The sequence below is a fragment of the Aethalodelphis obliquidens genome, unplaced genomic scaffold (genome assembly GCF_003676395.1).
Source record: "Aethalodelphis obliquidens isolate GAN/ISIS:26980383/991018 unplaced genomic scaffold, ASM367639v1 scaffold69, whole genome shotgun sequence".
Taxonomy (NCBI): Eukaryota; Metazoa; Chordata; class Mammalia; order Artiodactyla; family Delphinidae; genus Aethalodelphis; species Aethalodelphis obliquidens.
Window position 1 is genome coordinate 9,956,408 of NW_020838013.1, and position 20,811 is coordinate 9,977,218.

A 20,811-nucleotide genomic window follows, 5' to 3' on the forward strand; every position below is an offset into this window, starting at 1 on the left:
GGGATGCTCCACACTGGGCCCCCTCTTGCCCAGTGTTATGGTAAATGGCCAAGTGCAGCACTCCTGCCCCAAGACGGTCACGGTGACCAAGGCCTAGGTCTCTTGCAGAAGGGGCCACATCACACCGTGGCCCACTGGGCCTAGCAGAGCTGGTAGCTGACGGTGAGCAGAACGGCGCCCTGCCTTGGACACGTCTCAAATGTCCTCCAAGCTCCAGAGCTCCTGCGGGCTCAGCTCAGGCCTTTGCTGGGCCTTACTGCAGCTCAGCTTCTACGCCACCCCATCCTGTTCTTTTCCTCCCTTCTTCAGGGTTGGACACAAAGAGCCTCCCTATTCAACGTCCTTCTCAGAGTCCAGGAGCGTGGCCTGGAGTAACCCTGCAGGGCCTGTGAGCCACTGCAGTGACTCTGGATCTGGAGTGAGGTGGGGGCCCTTGGGGGGGCGCAGGGGGCACAACTTGTTTTCTGTTGTAACAGGATCACTCTGGCTGGAGTAGTGAGAACGCCGAGGAGGGGGGCCCGCTAACCCAGGAGAAGGTGAGAGGGCTTGGTCTCAGAGGCCACAGTGGGGGTGAGATTCTGCACATTCTGGAAGGTGGGACCAAATGGATCCGGTGTGAGCGGCAGAAGGTGCAGGCGTAAGCCAATGCTTTTGTCCTGAGCAGTTGGCCGGGTGGAGCGGCCACCAGCTGTGCCCGCAGAGACCGGGCAGAGGGTGCAGTGGACTGAACACTTGTGTCCCCCTCCCCCACTGAAATTCTAAAGTGACGGTATTAGGAGGTGGTTAGGTCATGAGGGTGGACCCCTCATGGTAGGGTCAGTGCTCTTATAAAAGGGACCCCACAGAGCTTCGCAGCTCCTTCCACCAGTGAGGAGCCCTGAGAAGTCGGCCCTCTGCAACCAGGAAGCGGGTCTCACCAGCACCCATCGACGCTGGCACCCTGATCTCAGACCTTCAGGCTCCAGAAATGTGAGACATAAATTTCTATTATTTGTGAGCCGCTAGTCCAGGTACTTTGCTACGGGAGTCCCAGCTCAGACAGAAGGTTTGGGAGAGCCTGAGGTTTCCTATTGAGGAGCTAGGCTGGAGACCCTGGGAGCCCTCCTCCGCGGAGCACGGCAATCTGGCCCTTTGACATAAATGTGATTGACGGGCACATAGATGGCATTTTAGCCAACAGGCTGCTGGGCCCTCTGGAGGGAGATGAGACCGGGGTGCGGACACAAGCTCAGCCCCGCCCTCCCAGCCCCCTAGCTCTGGATTCAGGAGAAGCAACCAGCAAAGGAGCCTGAGAAGCAGTTGACAGCTTGGGAGGGAGGAGGGCAGTCCCCAGAGCAGGCCCTGGAGAGCTCACTGTAGCGCCCGCACAGTAACAGTCCAGGTCACAGCTGGTCCCCCAACAGGCCACCCTCCCCCACCCCCGCTCTCCCTCTTCCCCGCTGTTCTCTCCTGAGCACTGTTCTTTTCCACCCGGCAGGGTGGGCACTGATGACCAGGTGATGCGGGCAGTTCTGGGGACAGAGGGGCTGTGGTTTCAGCAGCCCTGGTCCTGAGGAGCCCCGCCTAGCCCTGCCCTCAAGCCGAGGTAGCGGCCCACCCACCATGGCCCTGAGCTGGTGCGTCCGCCTCCTTTCGTCGGCGGGGGCGGGGGCTCTGAGGGGCAGACCGCAGCCACCGCATGGCCCCACCAGCAGCCTTGCAGGGGGCTCCCTAGGCTGGACCACCCGGACAGGAGGGGCTCTGGTGGCCCCGCACCGGCCCCCAGCCTCTACGGGGTCAGTGTTTCTCCGCGGGGAGCGGGGCTTTCTGGGGGGGAGGGGGACTCTGCGGGGGTTGGGGGTTGGGGGGTGGGCTCGCGCAGGCGGGGCGGCGGGCGGCGGGGCGGGCGGGGCGACCGCTCAGCCCCGGGCTGTCATTTGTCGTTAAATTTAGCGGCGGGCCGGTCAGCCGGGCGGCGGCGGGGACTATAAGCGGCCGGGGCGCCCACCCTCGAAGCAGGAGTCCGAGCGAGGAGACGGCGCTGGAACCCATGGACACGTCGTACCCCCGCGAGGACCCCCGGGCCCCGACGCCCAACAAGGCCGACGGCACCGCCCACACGGCCCTCACGCTGGGGGCGCCGCTACCCCCACCTCGAGACCACTTGATCTGGTCGGTGTTCAGCACCCTCTACCTGAACCTGTGCTGCCTCGGCTTCCTGGCGCTGGCCTACTCCATCAAGGTGGGCCTTGGGGCGCTTCGAGGGGGCCCAAGAGCATCTCACGGGGGCTGCTTATCAAGTTGGGGTGCAGGAGTATCCACGGGGCCATCCGTCAGCCTGACGGTGGTGGGAGCCCCTCCCTCACGAGGGCTTCTCCACTGAGGCTGGGGTGCTGTTCATAAAACCGAAATGGGGGGTCTAGTTTGTCCCGAAGAGCCCAGGGTCGATGGGGCCTTATCCAAGGGCGTCTCTTCCATCAAACGCTCTCAGCACCTCTGAGAACTCCCTACCCTCAGAGGTCCTTGGAGGCTGATGCTGGCCTGGGAGGGCCACTGGGTCCATAGCTGGAGTGGGAAGATGCAGGGTCTCCTTTCAGCGCCACTTTAGGCTGAGCCCCTGATGACCCAAGGCCCCCTGGGCGGGCCAAGCCCATGTGCCCAGCTGGGGACGGTGAAGGGAGTGGGTGGAGCCCGGGCAATATCCTCTCAGGCCACACCCCTCCATCTAGATTTTGGGTCCAGCTCGGGTCCTCCAAGGTGTGGACCCAGCGGCTGCCTGGGACTGGGTGGCAGGCCCCACCCAGGCCCCAGGCAGGTGTAGAGAGCTGGCCCTGCTGTTGGCCCGCAGGCCCGAGACCAGAAGGTGACTGGAGATCTGGAAGCAGCCCGGCGGCTCGGCTCCAAAGCCAAGTGCTACAACATCCTGGCCACGGTGTGGGCTCTGGTGCCGCCTCTACTGCTGCTGGTGCTGGTGGTGACCGGCGCCCTGCACCTGTCCCGGCTGGCCCAGGGCTCCGCCGCCTTCTTCAGCACCAAGTTCGACGACTCAGACTATGACTGACAGGCTGGGCCCTGTCACCGCCCTGATCCAGGGACCCCAACCCCAGGGGCTCCATCCTAATCGCCTGGAACCCTGACTTGCCTACGGGCCTGAGGCCCACCCTCCAGCCCCAGCCTGGGCACCTAACACTGACCCTGAAGATCCTCCACAGGGACCCCAGGGCCTTACCCTCACCTCGATCGATGCCCCCAGTCCCCTAACCCCACCCCCCACCCCTGCCCCCAGGCCAGCTCCTCCCTCCCCAGCCGCCAGGCTCAGCCTCAGTTTCACAATTAAAAGCGCCTGGCTCCAGAAAGTGCCTTCCAGGACTGTTCCTGGCTGGGGTGGGGGAGGGTGTCTTCCTGAGGGGAGCTACCCTAGGGACCACTGCAGCCAAATCCCCCTGGACTGCCCCCAGCGTCCATGGTGGACGCCCTGCCCTGTCGGCTTGGTGCCCCAACTGTCCCCTTTGCTCAGGCACTGGGCGGCCTGCGGCTTCTGGGTGGAGGTGCCTGAGTATTTTAGAATGAAGTTTGAGAAGTCGGGCTTTGATCTCTGCCGCTCTGTGGTTTAGCGGCCTGTCTTTCAGAATGTGTGTGCTGTGTCTCTGCGTCCACGTGCCTGCCCATCCCCGAGTCAGCGTGTGTGCACACGCGCTAAGGGGAGTCCCTGACCAGTGAGACTTGTCCTTGTCGTGCACGTTCCTGTCTGGGGCTGGGCCTGTGTTGACCTACTTCTTTGGGTCACTCTGTCCTTGTGACCCTGCGTCCCTTTAATTCTGATCTGTCCCGGCAGTGGGTTCCCTCCTTCCTGGATCAGTGGGGCTGGACACAGACACACAGGCACACAGACATGCATGGTCACGCCGTCACCCGTGCACACGTCCATCACGCACAGGTGCACAGGAGCACCTTCTGCACACGCACGATTGTACAGAAAGGGAGGCGTGGGGGGGTGAGGGCGTTTTCCCAGTGCCTCTGTGCGGGTGCACGTCCTCGCATCAGTTACCTCCCTTATGTAACCCCCCGGCAGCCCCAGCAGAGCCTGGCAGAGTGGGGGCTGCCAAAGACACACGCACACCCTGTGTGGCTGGGGGTGAGGCCCCTGGGCCTTGCTGTGGCCGGGCCAATGATAGGGCAGGCTAATTGCAGGGGCCTTAACCACAGGGTGGCTCAGGGCTCTGAATACCCCACCCATGGTCCCTTCCCTCCCTTTGCCTGCCCACCCTGCCTGGGCTGGGGGCGTGGGTCTCTGTCTAGCTCCTGTACTTGGAGCCCCCAGAGTAGCCCCCCTCTTGTGACGGCCAACAGTTGGTCCAGCTGTCTCTAAAGCGTGCCAGCAGAGATGAGTCCCGGCCGCAGGCTGGCAGTACCCCAGCCCCCTGCTGAGTGTGCGCTGCTCTGAGCCAGCCCCTGAGGCAGAGGTTGTGCTGGCCGGGGCCTGGGGTGGAGATGGAGCAGTGCCCCTTCCTGGGCACTGGCCCTACATTGGACTAAGGACAAGGCCAGCGCTCGGACTAGGATGGAGACGGCGTTCCAACACTGAGCTCCAGGTTTGGCCCAGGAAGGGACCAACCCATGCTGGACACAGAGGCTGGGAGCAGGGGTCAGCCTGTGTGTAGCCGGGTACATGTCTCCAAGCAGGGGATGGTCTTCTGGTCTCCACATTTGGTGAGGGGAGCAGACATTGTCCAGCCCTTGCCCAGTTGCTGAGGACAGAGAATACGCGGTCAAGCCAGGCACAGAAGGTCACCAGAAACCCTTCCAGCCTGTGTCCTGGGCAGGTTGAAGGACCCTGGTCAGGTTCAGGCAATTGGCTGTCATGGGCCGGACCAGCCAGGCCAGCACACACATGCTGCCACCGTCACGGCCCCTTGGAGGGTTGCCCCTCCACAGGCACAGGTAGGTGTGCGTGCGCGTGCACGCACACACACGGCACACACACGCGGCACGTATCAAGCTACGTCAGTCCTGTGGGTGAAGGGCCACCTACCACCCCCACCTGATGCCTGTGCCCACATCTGGCTCCAGGGCTGCAAAGGCAAATGTCTGCTTCATGGGGACAGTCCCTGGCCACCATGCTGTGCTTCAGCAGACCTGCCTGGGCCTTTGCGGCACTGCCACCGGTTGAGCGAGAGCCTGTGGGCCCCTGGGGGAGCCCCACCAAGTCGCGGGATCCATTCTGAGGCCACAGGCCCTCAGGGAGCTGGTCTGCAGCTCGGCCACACTCCCTGCAGCCACCCTCTTCCCTCTCTCCCTCATGGGGCTTCAGTCCATCACAGTTTGTCTGCCTGGTGTCTGCTTCTTGGAGAACTCGGGCTAACTCTCCACTGAGAACAGAGAGCACGGTCTGCAGATGAAGGAGGGGCGCAGACGTTGACGGGACTCCCTTACTTGCTCTAGCGAGCAAGTGACTGTGCTTCCCAGCCGCGTGGAAGGGGGCTTGATCCTTTACGAAACCCTCACGTTCAGCAGGGAGCTCGCCAGCTCCTCACAGCAGACAAAGCTTGCCCATTCCTCAGGCAGATCTGCTGCAGCAGGCTCGGCCCTCGCCAGGATTTCCATGGCAGACACCATCTCGCCTCACCCTGGGGAAACCCAAGTCTGCTGTGCCAACTGAGGGGCTGAAGCCCAGGAAGAGACAGTGGGCAGAGCCTCGCCCTCCCAGCCTGCCCAGGACAGGTGGGCCCAGGGCCATGGCCTGGAACTCACGCACACCCGGCCCCAGTCCTTCTGGCTGGTCAGAGGAAATGCAGGGTCTTGCTCCACACCCCACTCCCCTGCCTTCCTGGCTGAGGAAAGGCATGTGACAGAGACCATCCGACTTGACTGAAGTGGCCCAGAGGCAAGAGGACCCAAGGACTGAGGATGCCGAGTGCTCACAACAGCCCAGGAGCACCTGGACCCAGCCATACCTGATGCTCCCTCGTGTGACACAGAAGGGTCCTTTGTGAAGCTGCGATGCGATGTCCCAAGTAATCCCACAGGAGACTGAGTCTCCCCCACGCCCCTCATCCTGCCGTGCTCCCCATCAAGGCCGGCATCTGCCTCTGTCTTCGCAGAACCGCTGGCCCTTCTCCCACCTCACCCTGTGGGGTCCTAGGGAAGGGGCACTGAGGGAGGGCGGGAACAGACATGCTGTGTGAGGCTGCAAGAAAGCTGACCATCTATGGGGGGTTAGGCTGGGGAGGGTCTCAGGCTAGAGGCAGAGTCTTGAACTTGGGCCAAAGAGTCCAGACTTTCCTTGGAACCCGTGAGCCTGGCTGCCGTGTGGAGGAGGGTGGGAGGGGGCGGCAGGCTGGGAGGGCGTTGAGGAGGGGTGGGTGCAGCCAGCAGGGGCACCCGCAGAGGGAGTGGCCGGGGGGAGGCCTGAGACACATCCCTGAAGCCAATAGCCCTGGTCGTTTTGGGGGAGGGGGCAGGACTGGGCGGGGGGCGGGGGGGACTCGGTGGGGCTGGAGGGCCCAAGGGTGTCCCAGAGGGGGTCCTGTGGGCTCTGCGCAGATGCTTAATGTCTTCAAACAATCTTCCCAGGAAACTCTTGGGGCAGAACTTGCTGCCCCTGCTTCCTACAGGTGTGACCTCTGTATCCGGCCAGCTGAGCAGGGAAAGGAGACCTTGTGTCCTGCAGGGAGAGGAAGCATTGTGGGGTGAGGGCACACACTGGGGGCTACCTTGGGGGTCACGTGCCCTGGACCCCTGGGTGGGTCTGGGAGTGGCGGCCTACCTGGGGACAGGGGGAGCCGATTCTGTGATGGCCACAGCTCAGCCTCCAGCGGGGGGGCCCAGGGCCCTGCTCGGGCAGTGACCTCAACTGTCACAGACCCTTCAGAGAAGGAAAAGTCAAGCTTGCTCCCCTGGTAGGAGATGCCAGAAACGCACACTCTGGAGATCCCCGCTGGACACATGGGGTCGAAGGTCAAACCGGCCTCAGTGATCCTGCGGCGAGGGGAAGGTTCTGTGAGGAGGGGGGTGGCGGCAGGTGGTTGCCCTCTGCCTGCCACTGCACTCACCTGAATCCCGTGACCCCAAAGAGCACCGCCTGCAGGAAGCCCCCCATGCCTGTCAGGAAGTTCACGGCACCCGACCTGTCTGCATTCTCCGTCCACACCTGCAGGGGGCAAAGCAGTCAGTGCAGGAGGTGGGCGTGGTCGGCGTGTAGGTCGAGGCTCTGGCCAGGCTGACCTTGAAGGGCTCCGTGACGTTGGCGAAGCTCCTCTGCAGGAGGTCCCACGCCCGCCCGGGGTCCTTCAGCTCCATCCAGCCCACTGCAAACATGCTCTGGGGACAGAGATCAGAGGTCACGCTGGGGTGAGGCCCACTGCGGGGGCAAGGAAGACTGAGGCCAGTGGGGCAGGGCCGGGGCTGCCCTGGGGACCACCACCCCACACCCTGCAGTTTCCTTACCCAGGTCATGGCAGGGCCCTGGGGGGACGTCACAGCCTCATACATCTCCAGGTTTTGCCTGCGAACTTGAGGACTCAGGGGGAAGGGGACGGGGTACCCCAAGAGCACAACATCTGCCTGCTTCACCTCCTCTCCTGGGGGGAGGGGGGAGATGCTGCTGATGGGGTGAGGTGGGGAGGGCAGGGGCTGCCCTGTTGGAAAGGGGGCATCCAGGGCGGACACGAGGTCCTGTGGGAGGGGAGAAGGGCCCTGAAGGAGCTCCAAGTCCACTCACCAGGCTGGTACCCATCAAACTCAGGGTGGAAGTTCAGTTTTGGGTCAAAGGGCACCTTGATCTTATCAGCCACCACCAGCCACTGGTTGGGGACGGGGTGACCCAGGTCCTGGGCCAGGGCAGCAGCAAAGCGCAGGCTAGGAGTAGAGATGGGGAGAGGTGGGCTGCAGCCCTGCACTCCTGGCTGGCCCCCTGCATGGTGGAGGTGGGGCGGGTTCTTGGATCTGACCTGTTCTGGACCAGGACATTGGTGTACACGGAGTTGTCGACCCCTGAATGGTATTCGTCAGGGGGCATGACTCCTGGGCACATAAGTACAAGGTGGTATTCAGTGCAGGGTCTTAGGGACCTGCCCCTGATGCCAGTCGCCAGTGTGGGCCTGGCAGCATCCGGTGCTGGTGACCACATGCTGAACTGAGAAGCACCCACCTGCTTCCCCACTTGTGACCATCCACTCCCCCTGCCCCTTCCCCGTCATCCACACTCCTCCCACCATGGCCACGCTCTCACCCTTCAGGTGGAACTTCTCCTCCCCGGGGCTCCACTCTACGCGGCTGCACCAAAACTCAGCCACGGCACTGACCACATCCCAGCCCCCAGCCTCTCGGAACAGCTGCAAGTCCTGGAGAGCAGGAGGTGGTGCATCAGAGGCCGTGGCACCTGTGATTCTAGTTCCCACTGGTCACTGCATTTCTTGCCAACGCCTACCCTTCTGAGTGCCCAGAAGTGAAGGCCTGGCTCTGAGATGCTCCGCCGGACCGGCCGGACAGGAAGTCATGGCAGTGTGGAGGGCGTGGCCTCGCTAGGTAGGAGGTCACACTTGGTGGCACAGTGACACCTCACCTGGGTGGTGTGGTAGTACAGCCGGAAGGCCAGCACCACGGCCCCGTTGATGTGGATCTCCTGGGTCCCATAAATGGCCTCAGGGCAGACCTCCAGGCCGGAGCCCGCGCTCTCCCAGGCAAACTTGGCTCCCTGCGGGGTTGGAGTAGACTTGACTCCGCTCTCGGGGGGCCGGGGGTAGCCCACCCCGGTTCTCAACGCTCTCAGCCTTCAGCCATGGAGGGCAGACAGAGGCGGGGGCACCAGTTGTCCCGCGTGACCTCGTGGGGGCCTGTGGGCTCTGAGTGCCCTCTGTGTGGCCCCATCGTGGGCCAGGTGGCTTCTGCCCCGTTTCCACTGTGTACTTGCCCTGGGGTAGGGCAGTGAGGGGACGTCCTGCGGGGTCCCGGTCAGGCTGCTGTTCCCACACGTACAGTACAGGCTGGGGGATGCCACAGAGCCTCTATGAGAATCCAGGACATTCCAGCCACACCCACAGAGGGGGCTGGGGTGAGGGATGAAGACCTGGGGGGTGGTATGGGACGTCAGCCCTTGGGGGGGCCCCGTAGGGTAGGTGCTCAGTCCCCCTCACCTGGTAGCCTAGGTTCTGGGCGTTGTACAGGGCTCCACCGAGCGTCCGGATGCGGTACTGCAGGAGAGCCCTGGCGGCCTCCGGGTGGAACATCAGGATACTGGGGAACATCCAGAGGTCCTGCGAGCACAGCCGTGGGGCCCCCTCGTCCTGGCGCTACAGCCGAGGGGCCCCTCATCCTGGCGCTCTCACTCCTCTCTCCCCACGGGCCACACCCAGCTCCCTCCTCTCCTGCCTCATCTGGGTCTGTCCTGGGCCCTCTGCCTGCCAACCCCACAGTCCGATCCCCAGCCCAGATGATCCTCAGACCTGGTCCCCAGCGGGCATCTGCGTCTGCCCAGGGCTCAGGCCAGAGTCTGGGTGTGGGCAGCCTGGTGGGGGTGGGGGGGTGCCTGCTCTGTTGCTCACTAGCTGGCCGACCCAGAGTGAGCAGCTCGGCCTCTCTGAGCCTCACCTGTGAAGAAGGGAGCACAGCAGCAGCTTCTCCGGCATCAGGAAATGTGCAGCAGCATCCCGGACCCTCCCAAGCCCAGCCGGCAGCCGGTCCTGGCTGCCTCACCTCGCTCCACCCTCGCTCCACTCAGCAGCCACAGGGGTCTTCCCAGAGCCCACGGCTGCCCATGTCCTTCCCCAGTTAAAGTCTCCTCAGCCCCCTCTACAACCGCTCTTCCTGCAGCGGTGAGGGCCCCCTGCACAGATGCCCTGCACAGATGCCGCACCTGCTCAGTTCTGGGCCTCTGAACCTTCTGGTCCCCTTGCCTGAATCACATCACTCGTTTTCACCAAATGCCTACACAGCCTTCAGCCGAGACACTACTTCCTCCAGGAAGCCTTCCGTCTGCCACGGTCCCTGGGCCTCCCCAACCACAGCCCCACCCCATGCAGGATAGAGGCAGCAGCTCTGTGTACAGCCGGCTCTGCAGCAGGTGTGCGTTAAGGGTGGCTGGCGCGCACCTGGTCCCAGAAGACGTGGCCCCAGTAGCATTCCTCACGGCTCCCGTTGGAGAGGCCGCCTGGGCTGAGGCCGTGGCAGACGTATCCTGGGGCCCCGGGCTGGGGCAGGGCACTGAGCAGGTAGTAGAGAGCTCCACGCAGGGCCTGGCGCAGACGCAGGGGCCCCTCCACATCCAGGCCACAGCCTGCCCAGAGCTGGGCCCAGGCCTGTGCATGGGCCATGTAGAGAGTGCGCCTGGCCTGCAGCTGCAGGGCATCGGTGAGGCAGGCCTGGGCTTCGGCCTGGCTGCCACCCACCACCGTCAGGAACTCCCACGTCCCATCCTCCTCCCCTTCCCCAAGGGTCAAGGCTGGGGGCACCGGCGTCCACAGCATGTGCACCTCCTGCTGTGCCCCCCCAGGCTGCTCGGGGGTGAGTGTGTGGCCGTACAGGTACCTGCAACGGGATGGCTGTGTCTCAGGGACGGGCTCCCTCGGGCTACCCAGCCGGCCCCCCGCCCCCTCCTCACCGGGCTCCCTGGAAGTCAGGACCCAGATGCAGGTCCAGGTCCGGGCTTTCTGGGGAGAAGGTTGACTGCAGCAGCACGGTGATGGGCCAGCTCCCTGTGGCCAAGCGGGTGATGGACACACTGAAGGCCAGGACGTGAGGCAGCGTGCGGTGGGCATAGATGCGCTGGGAGGCCCGGAAGTTGGGGCCCTCCAGGGTGTGCAGAAAGGAGCCTGGCGGGGCGGGGGTGGGGAGGGGAAGACAGGACAACTCGAACACCCCACTCAGGGCCGCGGAGGACAGTTCCAAAGCTGCCGGCGGGGAGTGGAGTCACCTCCAAGCCCCAGATGCCCTGTCTGGGAAGCGACAGCTGCACAGGCGCCGCCAGCTCCTGCCAGCCCAGGAGGCCTGTCGGGCTGAAGGCCTCACAAAGTGGCCTCTCAGAGCTTCCTGTTCTTTGGGAGTCGGCATCCTCTCGATGGGACCTCTGTCGGGTCTCCCACTCACTTGGAACAATGGCGGAGGGGAGGGGGAGGTCAGGCAGTGGCTACCTGTGTTAGTGTCCAGGACAAAGGTCTTGGTCAGCTGCTCTCCTGATCCTGCAGGGGCCTCCAACTGGACATTGAGGGGACTGGGCAGAATGGCCCGGTGCGTATCCCCCCAAGCCCCATTGTACACTCCGCTCACATGCAGTGTCTCATGATACACGCGTGTGCCCAAGTAGGCATTGGTCACGGTGGCCCAGAGCCGGGGGTCACTGGGCAGAGAATGGGCAGTGAATCTGGTGGCGTCCTTGCCAGCATCCTCCATGGCAAGGTTGGCTCAGCGGAGGGGCCTGCAAAAGGGGGAGTCAGAGGCCCCCACCGTTGGTTGGGCCTCCCTTTTCTGTAAACCCCGAAGCTTGCCTTGGAACCTGGTTAATGCCCCCACGGGTGGAGGGACGTGTGTGACCCACCTGGGCAGCCCCGACTGTCCAGAACCCCACTCTCAAGCCACCCCAGGAAACACCCTCAACCCTCAGAGACCCTCGCCCCCAATACTGATCTCCAGGGACACAGCAGAGGCCCCGGACTCCCACCTTAGGGCCTCAGTCCCTTCCAGCTCTCTCCGGGCGCACTGCCTCGAAGCCGTCCAGCTGGCGGGAAGGGAGGAGGCCTCAGCCGGCGGGCCTCACCCTCCAGGAGGCCGGCTGGGTACGGGGTGGGGTGCCGGCAGCAGCTGGGGGTTGGGGGGCAGGCGGGCCGTCGGCCGCGTCCCTGGGGCTCGCCGCAGCCCAGCAGCGTCCCTCGGCTCCAGCGGGTGGCCGCCGGACCGGAGGGAGAAGTAGCCAGGAGCGGCCTTGTCACCGGAAGGCCCCGCGGTCCCCGCCCCAGGGCGCGCAGCGCGGGCCGGATGGAACGTCCCCACCCCCGGGGCGGGCGGGGCGCGGGTGGGGCGGGCTGCCTCGACCAGTCGTGCCTGCGAGGCTGCGAGGAGCCCAGCTCCAACTCTCCCTTGAGTCTTCTCCAAGGGTGGAACTGAGAGGGGCGGGGTTTCGGCTTAGGTGTCCCCTCTCTTGCCGCCGGGTCCTGCCTCTCTCCCTGAACCCCCGTCCGCCCCGGAGAGGTGAGGCAGGTCCCCCTCCTGGAGCCCCGCCTTCCTTTGTCCCCGCCCCACTTTCTGGCTCTTCCCAGCCTCGTCTCTCAGCCTCTACCCACTTGCCCCCTGCCCCGCTGGAGGCTCCAGGCCCTGGGGCTGTCTGGACCTCGTCTCTCTGGCCCTGGTCTGACCCGAATGACTGTGCTCTGACCACTCGCCCAGCCAGAGACACTCGAATTCAACGTGTCCCTGAAACCTGCCCTTGCCGTGGCCTGCCCAGCACAGGCCGTGGTGACTTCACCCATCCCGCTGCTCAGGCCTGCTGTCCCCCCACCTACATCCACCGGCGCGTCCCCCTTCCAGGGCGTGCCCGCTCTCACCAGGCCGTGCTCCTGGGTTAGTGCAGTCCTTGCTCTGGCCCCACAGCCCTTGTCAGCAGAGCCAGAGCCACATCTACCCCAGGAGTGGGCAAGTTCTCACAGCCTGCAGTGGTGCCCACCTCACCGGCAGGACAAGCTACCCAGGGCTGCCTCCCCGCCCTCAGCCCCTCCCCCATCCCGCTGCTGCCACCCTGGCTTCCTTGCTGCTTCTGCACCAAGCTCGCTCCTTGTTATGGATTGAATGTGATCCCCCCAAACCCATCCGTTGAATTCTAATCCCCAGTGTGATGGTATTTGGAGGTGGGGCCTTTGGGACGTAATTAGGTCACGAGCTGTCAAGAACGGGATTTCTGCCCTTATAAGAGGCCCGAGAGCTCGCCCTCTCTCTACCCCGTGAGGACACAGCCAGAAGACGGCCATCTGCAGGGAGAGGCTCCTCACCAGACACCAAGTTGACTGGCATCCTAACCTTGGGCATCCCAGCCTCCAGAGCTACGAGAAATAAACTTATCTTGCTGACAAGCCACCCGGTGTATGGTATTTTGTTACAGCAGCAGCCAACCAAGACAGGCCCCTTTGCGGCCTTTACACTTGCCATCCCACTGCCTTTTCTTCAGGACATCCTTAGGGTTGGTCCCTCCCTTCCTTCCGTTTTCAAATGCCTCGTCCACAACCAGATGTTCCCAGACTACTTACATGTAAGAGGAAACCACTGGCTCCATCCCCCCAGCCCCCTGCTTTCCCTTCCTCCTAGAATACCAGCTCCAGGAGGGCAGGGATTTTTGGTCTGTTCTGTGGAATGAATAACTGGATTATGGAAGGGAATTTGGGGAAGTGGAGGGGCTGACTGGGGTCCCAGAAGCTGGCCAAGTCCAGCAGGGTTGAGCAGAGAAGACTTCAGGATTCGGGGGCTGTCAGTCGCTGGCCCTGCCCATGGAGGCCAAGCCTCACGTCAGAGCTTCCTGCATCAGGGTGTTCCCCTGAGCTCACCCAGGAAACGGGGGCTACAACCCTGTCCCACTGAGATGGGCTGGGGACCAAAGGAAAGAGTATGAACACCTGTTAGGATGCCTGGCTAAGGGCAACAGAAACCGACAAAAACAAATCCCAAGGAGAATTTATCATCAGTGCACGGGGGCGCTGCCCACCACATGCGCCATCACAGCTCCCATCCGGAGCAGGGGCTACTGCTCCTGTCCACTCTCCTCTGGCCTGTTCCTGAAGTCCTCAGACAGCGAGTGGACACCTCTGGGCTCAGACCACACAGCCTCAGGGATGGCTTCACTCCTAATGCTGAGACCCAAATTCCTGAGGAGGGACGGTGACCCACCTACCTTCAGCCACGGGTCAGCCCCTGCTTGATGCCCTATGGCTGGAGCCGAGTAGTGGGCTCTGGGTGCCCATACTGTGCATGGGCACAGGATCAGCAAACGGGTCATCCTGCACCAGGTAAAGGCCAACACACTGTAGGTCCTCAATTCCCGGGGGCGCTCAGCGTCACCCTTGTTGCTGAGGGGCGCCTGCAATGGGAGGGCTGGAGGTCCCAGAAGAGGAACGTGGGTGGGGCAGCAGTGGGGTTAGGGGAGGGGACCCCCTCCTCCTGGTGGGGAGGACAGAGACATACCTGTCCCCAGGGTGTGGGGAGGTCTCGGGGGCTGTCCAGGAGCAGGTAAGGGGCCGTGTCTCTCTGGGTCTCCCACCTGCCTGTCCAGGGCCCCTCAGGCTCAAGAGTTGCCCACAGCAGAGAACACCAACCTCTCGCCCTTGGAGTGGGGAGGGCTACTCCGTAGGGCTGACTAGAGCCCTCCCCCAGGGCCTCAGGGGTCACTGCCGAGCCCTTTGTGAGGCTGGGGGTCGCTGTCCAATGCTGGGTGGGTGACGGCCAGTCCCGCCTTTGCTGTCCCCAGGGCCCGCCACTCCTGCAGTGACCGCTCGCTCAGCTCCACGGACGTTAGACTGTAGCCGTGTGCAGAGGACGGCAGTGGAGCTGGTGGGGGAAGGAGGCCAGGGCTCGGGGAGGCAGCGATGGGGAGCTGCTGACCTGGGTTAGGCCGAAGGCACACAGGGACGGGAGGCAGCCACTAAGGGGGCTGTCAGAGGCCGGGGCAGCGGGTAGGGCCTAGGGGCCAGAGCCTTCAGGGGAGTGAAAGCGTGCCGGTCCAGACTGTGGCCATGTGCACCAGACACTAGATGGACATTTGGTCTGGCGGAGTGGTTGAAGCCCAGGGCTGGGGCCAGGGATTTAGGGGGTGGGTCTCCAGGGGCTGAGTTTCAGCAGGGTCCCTCGGGAGGGCCCTGGGCGGGACTCCTCTGTGAGGTCTGGGGGAAGCCCCTGGCGCCCACCCCAAGCCAGGGTGGAGAGGCTGTGTTCCCGCACCTTTCCCGGCGCTGCCCCCACCTGAGGCTTTGCAAGCGGCACCCTGGGAGCTGCAGGACGGCACACAATTAGGTCGCCATAGTCCCCGACAGCTGGCAGCCACTGAGGTCCAGGGTAGTCAGCGCTGGGCTCTGCTGGAGCAGGCCAAACACATACTGGGAGCCTCCTGGAGGCCCAGCTGCTGCACCCTCGCGGGCAGTGCTGACTGCAGGAGCTGCCATGGGAGCCCCCGTCTCCCCCTTGGTCCCTTCCAGGCCGGCCCTCACCTGAGTGTCTGCAGCCGGCACTGGGGTCAGGCCAGGCCCTCACTCAGCGCATGCAGGCCGGCCTCGCTGAGCCAGCTGTGGAAGAGGCCCAGCTCCGTCAGGGCCTCAGAGAGGTCTCTGCAGACCAAGTCGGGCAGTTTGCAGCGGGACAGCCTGTGGTCAGGAGGTACATGGGTCCCCAGCCGTGCAAGCTGCCCACTCCCTGGGGGCTGAGGTTCAGTCTGCAGACGTGCTGGCTGCACACCTGCCTCCCTGGGCCCCACAGAGCTTCTCCTGCCCTTTGTCACCATGTGTGTCCCTGCTGGACTGCACTCCCCTCTTCCCTCAGGGCATTCTCCACCAGCTTCTGGATGAGCCAATAAGAGACCTTGTTCTTAATATGTCTAACTCCATATAGTCACCCACCAAGTGCAGGTGGGCTGAGCTCATTTAGTTAGCTGGGCATTATAAACAATGCTGCGAGGAACATCTTCACGCACTTAGCCGGGCAGCAGAACTAATGGGCCAAGTGAGCTGATCACTGTTTCGGCTCCTGACGTTTATGCAGGTTAAGTTACCCTGTGTCACCACTGACACAGGACTGTGCCTATTTCACCACATGCCCCTTCGGTACTAGTTCCTACAGCCTTTCTTACTTTCTGCTTACTTGGTGGTGGTGAACAGTCCTTGGAAAGATTATGTACTAAGTACTGCCTCATTAATCCTCACATCAACCTTCTGAGGTGGAAGCTACTGGCTCCATTTCCCAGGGGAGGAAACTGAAGCTCAGACGGCGGACAGGCCTCAGAGCCCGCGCCCTGAACGCCTTCCATATCTGCTTGTAAGAATCCAGAGGGACCGCCCAGCAGTTCACAATAGCACTGAGCAGCCTTCCTTGGGGAGGGAAATACAGTCTGGCCTTCTTTATCCCTCCCCCAGGATGCTCAGCTGGACTCTGCTTCCCACTCAGACTGGGGCCAAGCCCTCTGTCCTAACTAGCACCTAAGCTGGTGCTGGAGCCCTGCCCCCATCCCCTCTTCCCTCCTCTGTCCTGTGTGGGCAGAGCCTGTCGACCCCAGCAAGGGACACCAGAGGCCACAGGTTCTCAGCCTGTCCTCTCAGCCATCCCCAGACAGGGCCACACCTCTGTCCCTGCCCAGGGTGTCCTGCTCTGCATCCCTTCCAGGGGAAGGGCTGGGGGCATGTTCACTCACATCAGGGTGTTCAGACCACACTGTCGGTCGGTCCACTCACAGAGTGGATGCAGTGGGGAGCCCAGGAGTTTTCTCATGGTGGTTCGAGAGCTACTAAGAGAGAAAGGAAGGTGAAGGCCCCAGCCCCTTCCAATCCCTCACTCCCACAAAGGACTCCTTCCTATGGTCCTGAGGTATTGGAGCTGCTTCTGCCCTCACCCACAAGCTGGGCCAGGACCCTCCTCCCTCTTCATCCCAAGCCCAGAGTGAAACCACTCAACTGTGACCACAAGTACCTCCCCACTGAAGCTGTCTATGTGAGTCCCATGGAGGCATGTCACCTGCACACACCAGGTAGGCCTGTCCTTGCACCTGCAGTGGGCAGCCCCAGCCCCTGTCAACGTCCTGACATTCATTCTCCCAACAGATGCTGAGCACCTGAGTCAGGTGCTGGGTTGGAATTAACTGCACAGAAACAACGGCACGAGCTTTGCCCCTGGAGGAGCAGAGGGTCTGGTGGAGGAGATGGGCACGGGCAGATGTCATGGCATACGGTGGTCAGTGGGGCATTTCTGAGGCCAAAATGGTCTCAGGCCAGCTGGGATGGCTTGGAGAGGCTTTGAGGATAGGCAGTGAACAGTATTCTGGGTGGAGGGAACAGTAGAAGCAAAGGCTCAGGGCACAGAGGGCGTGGTATACGCCAGGACTTATGAGAAGGCATCGTGGTGGGTGGGGGGCTGCTGGGAGGGTTGCCTCAGATGTGGGTGCTGAGGTGCGGGGCATGGTGAGGACACCCTGGGAGCTGCCTTGCAAGGAGGTGGGAAAACCAGCCTGAAGTCGTGCCTCTCCTCTGGGGAGCAGGTGTCAGGTCTGGACACACTCCCCAGGCCCAGATGGACACTTCAGTGCATAAGATGCACATATGCCGCACACAGAGGGCCTGCAGGAGAGGGCCGCCCTGCTCTGGGGACTCACGAGCTGCCTCCCAGGCTGCCCTGTAGCCACTTCATCAGGCTCTTCTTTTTCTTCTCCTGGGCAGTGGCCAGTCTGCAGCTAACCAGCTGCAGGGCCTGCCCCGCCGGGCAGCACAGCACGCAGTAGCTCGGGACGGCCAGGTCCATTCTGCTGAAGTGCACTCACTCCAGTGCCAGCTCAGGAAGGCCGCGCAGGGCCTGGTGCACAAGGGCGCCCTCCTGCGTCTCGTACCGGCAGTACAGCAGCTCCAGCAGGTCGCTGAGCTCTTCGCCCTCCTCCTCCTCTGACTCCCCAGCGCCCCGGAGCGCTTGGGTCCCCTCGGTCCCCTCTGGTGCCACCCTAGGGCAGCCCTGGCCCTGATCCTGCACCCACCTCAGGACATCCTGCTTCCCGCGCTCTGAAACCGCGCAGCTGAAGTGGTGCTCGATGTCGCGCATCCTCTCTGTGTTCAGTAGCCCGAAAAGGAAGCGCGTAGTGAGCGCGAGGTGGCCACGCAGCTCCGGGTGCCCCCGCAGAAGTGCCCCTACGCCGCCAGCAGGTGTCTGGGGAGCCCTTCGTCCTCCAGCAGGTAGGACAGCACGGCTAAGAATTCCTGGGAGGTCTGGTCGAGGAACCGGTAGGTGACCTCGGTTTCCAGCACGCCTGTCACATCTTCTTGCTGAGAAACTGCGCCTGGACTTTGGAGCCGCAAAGCTCCAGTCGTTCCGGGTCCTTCTCAGAGACCTGCGCCCTGCCCCCGACGACGCCTTCGCAGGCCAGGCGGCACAGCTTGTGCAGCTCTTCCTGCAGGCGGGGTCGGTCGGCCGCGGGCGCCGAGCTCAGGACGCTGCCGATGAAAAGCAGGTACACGGACGTGGTGGTCTTGGAGGTGCGCGACAGGTCAGGACCTGGAGCAGCTGGCGCAGAACGGGGCAGACGGTCCAGCACACGGCGAAGCACAGCGAGAACAGCGTCTCATTCTCCTTCGCGCAGCGGCAGGCACGCTCCGCCCTCCACTCGTCCTGGAAGAACCTGTAGAAGTACTTCTTGTCCTTGTCGGAGGGGCCGCGCACCTCGGCGCGCTGCGGGGAGCACAGGCGGCTCTGCAGCCTCCCGGGGGCGGCGGCGCGCGCGGTCACCAGCACGCGGGCCGTGGGCAGCAGCGCCTTGCTCGGCAGGCCGCCCAGCATCCGCGCGCCGCTCGCGGCCTCAAGGGGGTCTGTGCAGGGCGCGGCCTCGGCGGGCCCTGGCGCCGGCAATTCGTTCACGCCGTCCAGAATGGACAGCAGCCGCGTGGACTGCGCTAGCATCTGTCGCACCGGCGCGTTGCGGTCGGGATACTGGTCCAGGGTCAGGTCGGCCAGGCTGCACGTGCGCGGTCGCTCCAGCACCTCGCGGCAAGACACAAAGAAGGCGAAGTCCACCTGGCCGTGGTACACCTTGCCCGCCGCCCAGTCGTACAGGATTTTCCTGGCCGCCATGGTCTTGCCGATGCCCGCCGGGCCCTGCAGCACCACGGTCGGCGGTCTCTGGCCCTCCCCGTCGTGGCCGAGCAGGCGGTTGAAGGTGTGGGTGTCGGATCGCCGAGCGCGCTCCGGCTCCGGCTCTTCCGCGGGCCCCGGAGCCTCGTGCTCCAGGGCAGCGCTATCGGGCGCGATGAGCAGTTTGGTGAAGCGCTCGCTCATCTTCACGGAGCGAGCGTCCCTCTCCTTCACCTTGGCGTGCTGCCGCAGCACGTGCTCTCGGTATTTCTTCTTGTACTCTTGGGGGCAGGGAAGGGCCGGACAGAGGAGAGGGGAACGGGGGTCGAGGAGGAGGCGGGCTGTGTCAGCCGACTCTCAGGGGCCTGTTTCCCTCCCCGCCGGGCTCAGACCTCAGTTTCCCCTGTTGCGCCACAGTCCCCCTCCCATCCGCGCTCCTCCCTGGGACCAGCTGTCAGGAACCTCCGAGTGACTTCGAGGACACTCGTACTCCAAACCCAGGGCTCAAGGCCCGGAAAGCTCGGGGCCTGCGCCTCCCGCCGAGAGAGACCTATCGGACGCGGAGAGCAGCGCCTAGGAGCTGAGGCCGAGCCCTGGAAGGGAGGACTGCTGTGAGGGCCCGCCGACTGTGCGGTGCGGGGAGGGGCGCAATCAGGGGTCGGGGCCACCCGCAGGATCGGAGCCCTGGGGCCCGCGAACTTGTGGACGAAGCGCGCCCAGGCCGGAAGAGCTCCGGGGCTTTTCTGGGGAAGTGGAAGGATGGAGGCCTGTGGCCAGGACTCTGCCCAGGCGGGAGGGAACGGAGGGCGGGGACCCCGCGCTCACTCCGCAGCCGCTGCTCCTTGAGCAGCGTCGCCACATCACGCACGCCCGCCCTCTTCAGGGTCTTTCGCGCCGCGTCTAGCGCGCGCTCCGGCCCGTCGAAATGGATCAGGTGCTCCGCGAGGTCCACGGCGTCCGTGCCCTCCAGCCGCCCCCACGGTTTGCGGCGGCCGTGCAGCGGCGCGTCCCGCAGCTTGTGGCGGAAGCGCTTCAACCGCTCCTGGCTTAGGTCTTCAAGCGCAGCCAGGAGCACCTCCCGGGCGGCGGCAGCGCGGGCCTCCGTGCTGAGGGCGGGCGCACGGGGTTAGCACGCATGCCGTGCCCCGGTGACCCCGGCCCCTCCCCGCAGCTCCGGACCCCAGCCCCGGGCGCCCACGAGCGGCAGGGGCTTAGACGCGGCCCCCATCTATCCAGGTGGCTCCAGGCCAACGCTCGATAGCGCTCTACCGGGAGGGTCGTCCTCTCCTCCCAGCACCCCTACGGAGGACTTCGCTCCAAGGCGTTCCAAAGCTTTGGGCGGGCACTGGCCTCCTCTGACCCCAGAGTTAGGGGGTGCCTTCCTGCTCCGCACCTACCTTTCTGCTCATTCTTTTCCACGCATCCAGGTCAAACGTCCAAGATAAGATGTCTACCAGGGCCTGTGCTCTCCCCTTTCCCCCTTTTCCCTCCTTTCCCTCCGTTCTCTTACCCAGGAGCCCGGAGCAGTTGGCCTCAGCAGGGAGCTGGACTCACCACCTGGTCCAGGCTGTGTTCCAGAATTGCCCAGGACATCCGTGCTCACTGGACCCTTTGGTGAGGCCCAGCCTGAGGGCCTTGCACCAGAGGCAGAGACTGAGCCCCTGGTGGAGGACAGACTCCACAGATGCCCTCTGGGGGGATGGAGTCGGCGGAGGAAGGATGTGTGAAGGACACAGGGCGTGAAGCCCCAGGAAGGCAGCAGGGGGAGGTGGAGGACCCAGAGGGCTGAGGCCAGCCGCACTCACCCAGAGCGGGAGCCTCTGGCTGGTCTCCAGAGTCTGGCCCCGAGGTCTAGCACTCAGGGGCAGAGGTGGGGATCAGAGAGGCGACCCCTCCCTAGCCTGACTGGAGCCATAGCCTGGGGGCATTGTCTGGCCCCGTCCATGCCCCAGACCCAGGTGCTCTAGCTTGGCCAACACTGAGATGTCTGTCCGACAGTCACCAAGCTCCCAAACTCAGGCACCGTGGCACCTTCGCACGACCGGTGTT

General features: G+C 63.9%; 3 protein-coding genes across 4 annotated transcripts; 1 reads left to right on the forward strand and 2 right to left on the reverse strand.

Annotated features, from left to right (window-relative positions):
* The first annotated feature begins 1,685 nt into the window (after nt 1–1,685).
* Nucleotides 1,686–3,335, forward strand: IFITM5 (interferon induced transmembrane protein 5). Its single transcript, XM_027090792.1, has 3 exons — nt 1,686–1,775; nt 1,933–2,221; nt 2,828–3,335. Exons 2-3 carry the CDS (start codon nt 2,030–2,032, stop codon nt 3,038–3,040), a joined length of 405 nt encoding a protein of 134 aa, XP_026946593.1. The 5' UTR covers nt 1,686–1,775; nt 1,933–2,029; the 3' UTR covers nt 3,041–3,335.
* Nucleotides 3,336–4,479: 1,144 nt separating this feature from the next.
* PGGHG (protein-glucosylgalactosylhydroxylysine glucosidase) lies at nt 4,480–12,832 on the reverse strand. Of its 2 annotated transcripts, XM_027090790.1 has the most exons (14): nt 11,633–12,829; nt 11,106–11,389; nt 10,577–10,787; nt 10,068–10,503; nt 9,114–9,233; nt 8,543–8,674; nt 8,210–8,321; nt 7,929–8,001; nt 7,700–7,836; nt 7,426–7,559; nt 7,204–7,299; nt 7,032–7,129; nt 6,746–6,957; nt 4,480–6,643 (listed from the first exon to the last, which is right to left on the reverse strand). In XM_027090790.1, the coding sequence occupies exons 2-14, from the start codon at nt 11,362–11,364 to the stop codon at nt 6,588–6,590; spliced, it is 2,076 nt and encodes a 691-aa protein (XP_026946591.1). In that variant the 5' UTR covers nt 11,365–11,389; nt 11,633–12,829; the 3' UTR covers nt 4,480–6,587. The 2 variants fall into 2 exon arrangements, with proteins under 2 accessions (XP_026946591.1, XP_026946592.1); XM_027090791.1 differs by lacking the exon at nt 4,480–6,643 and having other exon boundaries at nt 6,838–6,976; nt 11,633–12,832.
* A 38-nt stretch (nt 12,833–12,870) lies between these two features.
* Nucleotides 12,871–19,882, reverse strand: NLRP6 (NLR family pyrin domain containing 6; the record flags this gene model as incomplete). The annotated part of the gene is given in 11 exon segments (XM_027090793.1): nt 12,871–14,468; nt 14,911–15,070; nt 15,073–15,077; nt 15,156–15,308; nt 16,349–16,441; nt 17,303–17,852; nt 17,855–17,953; nt 17,956–18,192; nt 18,195–19,045; nt 19,319–19,355; nt 19,588–19,882. Coding segments are annotated over 11 exon segments (2,619 nt in total), but the record flags the coding sequence as incomplete, so codon positions are not given.
* Between the last annotated feature and the right edge of the window lie 929 nt (nt 19,883–20,811).

Coding starts and splice junctions, on each gene's coding strand:
- PGGHG (XM_027090790.1), bottom strand. CDS start 11,364: ATGGAGGATGCTGGCAAGGACGCCACCAGATTCACTGCCCATTCTCTG. Junction 10,504..10,576: donor CCTGACTTCCAGGGAGCCCG/GTGAGGAGGGGG, acceptor ATCCCGTTGCAG/GTACCTGTACGGCCACACAC. Junction 6,958..7,031: donor TTTGGGGTCACGGGATTCAG/GTGAGTGCAGTG, acceptor CCCTCGCCGCAG/GATCACTGAGGCCGGTTTGA.
- IFITM5 (XM_027090792.1), top strand. CDS start 2,030: ATGGACACGTCGTACCCCCGCGAGGACCCCCGGGCCCCGACGCCCAAC. Junction 2,222..2,827: donor CGCTGGCCTACTCCATCAAG/GTGGGCCTTGGG, acceptor GTTGGCCCGCAG/GCCCGAGACCAGAAGGTGAC.